This window comes from Danio rerio, chromosome 20 (genome assembly GCF_052040795.2).
Source record: "Danio rerio strain M-AB ecotype USA chromosome 20, GRCz13ab, whole genome shotgun sequence".
NCBI classification, from domain to species: domain Eukaryota; kingdom Metazoa; phylum Chordata; class Actinopteri; order Cypriniformes; family Danionidae; genus Danio; species Danio rerio.
In genome coordinates this window covers 6,674,531-6,682,500 of record NC_141040.1, presented here as the reverse complement: position 1 = coordinate 6,682,500, position 7,970 = coordinate 6,674,531, and the positions used below count along the sequence as shown (strand labels likewise).

General features: G+C 37.4%; 3 protein-coding genes across 5 annotated transcripts in view; 2 read left to right on the top strand and 1 right to left on the bottom strand.

Moving 5' to 3' along the window:
• Positions 1 to 7,329, top strand: part of mcm3l (MCM3 minichromosome maintenance deficient 3 (S. cerevisiae), like) — an 18,307-nt gene extending 10,978 nt beyond the window's left edge. The window contains exons 9-17 of one of the 2 annotated variants that reach the window (XM_087296276.1): positions 1 to 194; positions 300 to 474; positions 1,662 to 1,788; positions 1,885 to 2,035; positions 2,471 to 2,611; positions 2,679 to 2,770; positions 2,831 to 2,925; positions 6,141 to 6,216; positions 6,998 to 7,329. The exon at positions 1 to 194 is cut by the window's left edge and continues 15 nt beyond it. In XM_087296276.1, the coding sequence (XP_087152402.1) occupies positions 1 to 194; positions 300 to 474; positions 1,662 to 1,788; positions 1,885 to 2,035; positions 2,471 to 2,611; positions 2,679 to 2,770; positions 2,831 to 2,925; positions 6,141 to 6,216; positions 6,998 to 7,196 (1,250 nt within the window). In that variant the 3' untranslated portion in view covers positions 7,197 to 7,329. 2 annotated transcript variants of the gene reach the window in all.
• The window catches only part of dsc2l (desmocollin 2 like), a 1,349,056-nt gene that overhangs the window by 787,727 nt on the left and 553,359 nt on the right, over positions 1 to 7,970 (top strand). The gene's annotated exons all lie outside the window — the stretch shown is intronic.
• Positions 7,310 to 7,970, bottom strand: part of mep1ba (meprin A subunit beta a) — a 22,810-nt gene continuing 22,149 nt past the window's right edge. The window contains 1 exon segment of the mRNA NM_001076621.3: positions 7,310 to 7,541. Coding sequence (NP_001070089.3) covers positions 7,540 to 7,541 — 2 coding nt within the window. The 3' untranslated portion in view covers positions 7,310 to 7,539.

Genomic DNA, 7,970 nt, shown 5'->3' with positions numbered 1-7,970 from the left:
AGGCAGGAGCTATGGTGCTTGCTGACAGAGGTGTGGTTTGCATTGATGAGTTTGATAAGATGTCAGACATGGACCGAACCGCCATCCATGAAGTGATGGAGCAGGGCAGGGTCACCATTTCCAAAGCTGGGATTCAGGCAAGGCTGAACGCTCGCTGCAGTGTGTTAGCTGCTGCTAATCCAGTGTACGGAAGGGTAAATATTGACTGGTGGCTTGACTGGTATAAGTACTTTCTATCAAGAATTGAGAATTTAATATTCTGTTAATTCTAATGTGTTCAATTGGATTCATTTATCCAGTATGACCAGTATAAGACCCCCATGGAGAACATCGGGCTCCAGGATTCCTTGCTTTCCAGATTTGATCTGCTCTTCATAGTTCTGGATCAGATGGATCCTGACAGTGATAAGGAGATCTCGGAGCATGTGTTGCGTATGCACCGCTACAGAGCACCGGGAGAAGCAGAGGGAACAGGTGAGACTGACCTCTGCTGGACAAAACACAACCACCTCTAGAGATGGGTGGAGATAAGTGCTAGAAGCTTGTTGTTGTTTGGCATGAGTTCAATTGCTTGTTAAGAACAATTATGGTGGAATTCCAAGCTGATAACTTTGATAGGTTTTTTTCTCTCTCAGAATTGACACAATTTCAAGTTCACATTTCAATTTTTTTTCTTTTTCTTTTTGCATTTCTGAATTTTTTTTTTTCTTGTAAGCTATTACTTTGTAATCGAGTTTGTATCTTGCAATTTTGTGTTAACATCTTAAATACGAAATTTTCCTTTTTTTTTCTTTTTTTTGACTCTAGTTGCGTACATCCCCCCCCCCCCCCCACACACACACACCCCTCAGAATTGCAAGTTACATTTATCACCACTTTAATTTTATTAGGTTTTTACAGTTTTGAGAAGAGAACTTGTAATTATGGGGTGGAAAAACACTAATCAAAGCATTTTTTTTACAACTTTGAACAAATGTAGCGATCAACAGTATAGAATAAATGTAAAAACACATCCTTTTTTGGTAACACTTTACAATAAGGGTGCATTAGTTAATGCATTAGTTAACATGAACTAACAATGAATAACGCATTTATTAAGCATTACCTAACCTTTGTTAATGATAAATAAATAAATATTTATATATATATATATATATATATATATATATATATATATATATATATATATATATATATATATATATATATATATATATATATATATATATATATATTATTTACTTGCTTCATTTTAGTGGTACAGTAACAGTGATCTACTACTACCATTGAACAGTTTGGCATACGATTTTAAATTTTTTATTATTTAAAAAAGAAATAATTACTTCTATTCATAAAGAATGCATTCATTGTTTAAAACTATTGTTAAATATGAATATTTCAAATATGTAGTGATCTTTTGGACCTTCCATTCTTCAAAAAATCTTGCAAAAAGTGTCAGTTTCCACAAAAAATTTCAAGTAGGAATAGTAGTTTTCTACATTCAGAACTGAAAATTAATTCAACTTGACAATTAAGAAGGACATAAGTGTGTATTACAACTGGTTTGTGATATTTAAGACCGGAGAAAGTATGTTACAAATTCAGCTTTGGAATCACAAAATGAAATGTTGTTTTAAATAGTATTGTGTCTGCACAAACAGCAATGCCGCTGGGAAGTACAGTGGACGTGTTCGCCACAGAAGACCCAAACATCACAGAAGCATCTGAGCAGGAGTTGCAGATCTATGAGAAAAAAGACAATGTCCTGCATGGCCACAGGAAGAAAAGGTATGCTTCTCTTCATCTAGTTATAAATGGTCTTTGTTCCCTTAGAAAAAAAGTTGCGTAGCATGAGTGAGTTTCTGTGATAATCCTTTTGAAAAGGGAGAAGATTGTTACAATGGAGTTCATCAGGAAGTACATCCACGTGGCCAAGCTGGTGAAGCCAGTGTTGACTCAGGAGGCATCAGACTATATAGCGGAGGAATATTCTAGACTCCGGAGCCACGACCAAGTCAACAGTGACTCTGCAAGGGTCTGTAATGTCCACTTATGTATAACCTTTGGTTTATGCTTGACTTTTGGGGCACTTTTATGTTGTAAAATCGACTTTGTATAGAAGAGTAAGTCTTTACATCTACATATTGACACTTTTGGGTACTAGCAAAGCAAATATGGACATTAGAGTAACATATACTGTAATTATTTTCAAAACAATTATTTTATAACATAAAATAATTATTGCAAATTTTACAGAAACATTACATGCAGTTTTAGATAATTTTTATGCGAACCCACTATTTATTATTTATTTTTTTTTAAACAAATCTTTTAAAGATCATTTGCACCACTGCATCCACTATACCAGATTATCCCATTACTTAGTCACTACATATATGGCTCCTTCAATGTGATATTTTGGTTGCTCTGGAATTGCTTGATTTGCATTCAACTGTGTCCATTCTCACAGACGATGCCTGTGACCGCTCGAGCTCTGGAAACCATGATTCGATTGTCTACAGCCCATGCCAAAGCCCGCATGAGTAAAACCGTTGACCTGGCCGATGCAGAAGCTGCACTTGAACTCATGCAGTTTGCGTATTTCAAAAAGGTACATAATCATTCACATCTGCATCTGCTTATTTAGCTCTCTAATGTTAGGTGCTATGGCTTTGTAGATTCTGGAGAAGGTCAAGAAGAGAAAGGTACCAGAGGACTCGGAGATCGACGTCTCTCAGAGCCAAGAGACTGATAGTCAGAGGAGCCTCAGGTGAGCGTGAAGGTCATGTGGATCTTTTAAATGGCAGATAAGAACTAATAATGTCTACAGGAAGCGCTCCCGCATCTCCAAAGATGGTGATGGTGTGGAAATGACACAAGATGGAGAGGATGAGGATCCTTATGATTTCACTGAAGATGAAAATAGTAGGTGAAATCATTCAGTTTGGCTCTTTGTTACCTATGCTTTCAGCAATATTGATTATTTTTGATTACTAAATGGAGGTCAAGGGCAATCACAGTTTCACCTATACATTGAATTTTAACCCATATAACCATATTTCATATTTCTAAAGCTTCTAAATCAGGGGTGGCCAACCCTGTTCCTGGAGATCTACCTTCCTGCAGATTTCAGTCGCTACCCATATCAAACACACCTGCCTGTAATTATCATGTGGTGTTCAGGTCCTAATTAATTGGTTCAGGTGTGTTTGATATGGGTAGCAACTGAAATCTGCAGGAAGGTGGATCTCCAGGAACAGGCTTGAGGACCCCTGCTCTATCAATATCATACAACATGGTAGACCAGTACTTATTGCACAATCGTATACCTCTTGTTGTCTGAATTCAAGTGCATGCCTTTTTTTTTAGCAAGTAAAAAGCCTTTTGATATTATATATTAAAGTTAGTGCTGGGCAAAGATTAATCGCATGCTAAATTAAAGTTTGTTTTGACAAAATAAAGCAGGGGAAATAAATATAGAACTTATCACCATTTTTTATTCGAAAACCTATTTTAAATGGTGCTGTTGACTTGACATTTTACCTGGATGTTGGTAACAACCAAAGAAACCCAAATATGCAAAGAAAACTAAACTAGTTGACCTTTCGCTAAGCCCCGCCCTCCTTAGTTACTGTTGCTACGGCTGTCAAACTTTCGGGCCTGCAACGTCTATTTTAATGTGTGTATTCCAGTGTCAGAAATGGCCAGGGATATAATTAGTCATTTTTGGCAAACGGGTGAGATATCTGAGAAAGCCAGACAAAAAAAGGACTGCAGTATGCATCACAGGGGTATATTCACCACATAATAGGCAACCGATTAGAAAATGATTTAATCAAAATTGAGGCTAGGTTAGCCTAGCCGCCTCATCCACTGACCATTCAACAGCTTAGTTCATGCACAGCAGGAGAGATGACATTTAAAAATAATCTAATAATAACTAATTAAACCGAGATTTCTCTATTTTTAGCCAAAAAGCCTGATAGATTAATTGTTGTGCAATGAAATGTAGCATTACTAACCGACCAGGAAACAAGCATGGACAGAGCTTCAACATAATTCATTCATAGAGCAGCCAGAAAGTGGAAATTGATGGATTTGTGCCAAATATTAGCATCATTTATCCATAATAATGTACACCTATCACTGTCTGTACGTATGTACACTCTCTTTGTATCGTTTCTATTCTAATTTGCTGTTATATGGAATTAATAAATAAATTGAAATGCAAATTAAAATACACAAAACAGAAGTGAACATAGATTTTCCCTACCAGCAAATATTAGTCACACTAAATATAAAAGCTGACACTAACCCACTATAACATCATCACCAATGACTAAATCTCCAAAAGACAGACGAAGACATCAGTGAATTGTAGCTCTGACATGGACATGAGGCTTATAAATTTCTCAAAAACAGCTGCGGGTAAAGTATATTGATCGCAAGTACTCCGATTGGGATCATATCTCTGTTTTGTTCTGTTGATATGTAATTTCAAAAATTCGTAGCTTTAAACAGATGGAAATATGATCGCTATTAGTATGACAACTATGGCGAAGGCTTAAGCGGAGCAGTGCTCATGATATCAAGCGAAAACAAGAAAGACCCCTGCTGAAAATTCCAGCTTAAACCAGCCTAGGATGGTTGGCCGGTTTCAGCTGGTCTACCAGCCTGGTTTTAGAGGGGTTTTGGCCACTTCCAGGCTTTGTCTTCAGCCATTTGCAGCCTGGTCTTAGCTGGTTAGGCTGGAAATTGACCAGCTAAAACCATTTAAAACCATCTTGACACTCCTGGTTTAAGCTGGACATAGCTGGTTTTGGCTGTGCTCCCAGCCTGGCTAGACTGGTCAAGCTGGTTTTATCTGGTCATCTCCCAGCCTGACCAGCTAAAACCAGGCGGGAAATGGCTGAAAACCAGCCTTGAAGTGGCCAAAACCCCTCTAAAACCATCCTGGTCGACCAGCTAAAACCAGACAGCCATCCTAGGCTGGTTTAAGCTGGATTTTTTAGCAGGGACTGCTGTGAAACATAACCTGCTTTGTATTTTTGTAGGAACACAGTTTAGATCTGTTTAGGGTAAGAGGTGTGCGAGTTGTTATTGCAGTGGGTCTATTATTGAATGTGTCCGGAATATCAAAACAAAACCAACTTAGCTCCACTCCTTTAGCGCCCCTCACAGAGCTTGATCCACGCTGGCATTTCTCCTCTTGGGTTTTTGGATTTGAAAAGGGAAACAATTCCACCACCCCATCCAAACTTTTAGGATACCGGGTATCAGATATGCACAATCCATATGCACAACGCTTTAGCCCGTTTTCCTCTCTCGAAAGCTTGACAGAGCTTCTGCGCGTATCTACGGTTGCTAAGCCATGATTGGTGAGTGGCGGTTTTTGGGTGTGGCTTAGTGAAGGGTCAATTCCTATTACAAATGTTATGTGTAATAAAATGAAATGTAGGGCAAACGTATTGAAAACATGAAGAAAGGGAGGTGTAGAAAGGGCAGGGAAAGCCCAGACAGCTGCTGAAAATCTCAGTAGTTCTTCAGCAACTATCTGCCTTTGTAAATTTAATGTCAGCTGCTTCAGTCCAACATCTACATCATCAGGATGATGAAGATGAAACCAGAGTTAACATTTCAGCAAGAAAATGATTCAAAACGCAGCCAAGCAAACTCGCAAATGCTTTCAGAAAAGGAAAATCAAGCTGTTGAATGGCCCAGCCAATCACCTGACTTGAATCCAATACAAAATAAAGATCAGATTTGATAGATGCTAATTAATTAATCACAATTAATCTTTGCCCATCTCTAGTTAAAATCAGTCTACATAATCTTTTGATGTCTAATTTGAATGTTTATATATTTTTAGTAAGTAAAAAGGCTTTTTAAAATCATTTCATGTCATCAATCATGTTCGTTTATGCTGGGGAAACTTTTTAAATCAAATTTCCCTTCCTAGAATTTATAGTGTTTTTTCAAAAGTAATGTTTACTGGAAAGCATTAACATAGGCGTACTGTGTTCCCTATGCATTTAGTATTAATTAAATCATGCTACAATCAAATAAATGGTAAATTATGCTCTTGAGGAATGTCCGTCAGTCATCACTGCATTAAATCATGTTGGTAAATGTTGTGACAGCTCAGCCGAGTCAGAAGAGTAGGCCGGCGTCTCAGAGGAGCAGTCAGAGGAAGAAAACAGACATCAGTCAGGAGAGGTACAAAAGACTCCTCTTTACTTATACTCGCATTCTAGACTTTCTTTGTCCAATTGTAGTACCTCATTATTCCACCTTTGCACCACAACTGCTGTTTTCATCCAAAGCTGTGAATTAACTTGGTGCATAAAATTAAAAAATATCACATAAAACATTAAAAATTGCTGTTTCCATCTATAGTTCAAAAGAATAAAATCACTTCCTGGGGAAACAATCCATTTGTGATGTTCATTCATGTTCTTTTTGGCTTGGTCTCTTTAATAATCTGGGGTCGCCACAGCGGAATGAACCGCCAACTTATTTTGCATATGTGTTATGCAGCGGATGGAACCAAACTGTACATTTTTAATAAACAGACTTTTTGGAAATGTTCTGCTTGATCTACATCAGGGATGTCCAAACTCGGTCCTGGAGGGCCTGTGTCCTGCACAGCTTAGCTCAAACTTGCTTTACCACACCTGCCTGGAAGTTTCTAGTATGCCTAGAAAGAGCTTGATTAGCTGGTTCAGGTGTGCTTAATTGGCGTTGGAGCTTAAATATGTAGGACACCGGCCATCCAGGACCGAGTTTGGATACCCCTGATCTACATCTTTACCTAGCTGCAGTGGAGTTAATATAGTCTTGGTTGCCTGTTTTTAGTTATTTTTCTCCTTTTTTGTTTCTCTTTCACTATTCTATGGAGATTTTGTTCTCTTTTAATAAACAGTCTAACTACACATTTAAAATGGAGTAACTTTTGACCGATTTTAATGTGACCCTTTGGCTTTTGTGACTATTTTAGATTTAAGACCTTCAAGACTGCTCTGGTGAATGCCTTTAAGGTGACCCGCTCTCAATCTGTGGCAGTTCCTGATCTCCTGACTCACATTAACCAAGGCCAGGACGAGGAGTTTGACCAGAACGAGATTAACCTACTGCTGGAGTGTATGCAGGATGACAACCAGGTCATGGTCTCAGAGGATGTGGTGTTTCTCATCTAAATAGGGCAATGCATTGTTTACAAGTTCAGAAATTTGGATCACTTAACTTAATTACTTAATTTATAACATGCCAGCACTGTTTTACAAATGATGAAGAAAAAAAAACACTAATAAACTGAGCATTAATAGTTGAGTTTATTTTGATCAAGTCATTTTTATTTACACATTTTGATTTTTGTAAATATTTTTTTAGGAGGGGATGGGGACATAAGTTTACAAAGATGAATTAGGATCCAGTAGATCCTGCTCAGTGAAAACATGACCAAGTAGATTTTAGAAAAACTTTACAAGAATGTGGCATCACAAGAGCCAGCTTCTTAGTCCACTGTCCTTGCATTTTGGGTTCTGTAAAAGAAAGTGTAGATTGATGGACATTAAATACAGTTATGGTACGGCTGGTGGAGATCAGAATTACAGAACAAGCTACAATTCCCTAAATCGCAAAGTCACTACTTGTTCATATTTGAATCATCCAAACGGATAAGAACAGTTTTTAAGCATATTTCATGAGATGCTTGTATTTTGAAGCACAATTTAAAAATAATATTGATCAAAAGCAGGGAACTTTATCCCAGGGAAAATTCTTGTTTCTAGTGCTTTAAACATTGGAAGTCAGAATTATTAGCTCCTGTTTTTTTCAACACATGTCTAAACCTAAAAGTTTTACTAACTAATAACTGATTTATTTTATCTTTGCCATGATGACAGAAAATAATATTTGACTAGATATTTTTCAAGACACTTCTACACAGCTTAAAGTGACATTTAAAGGCG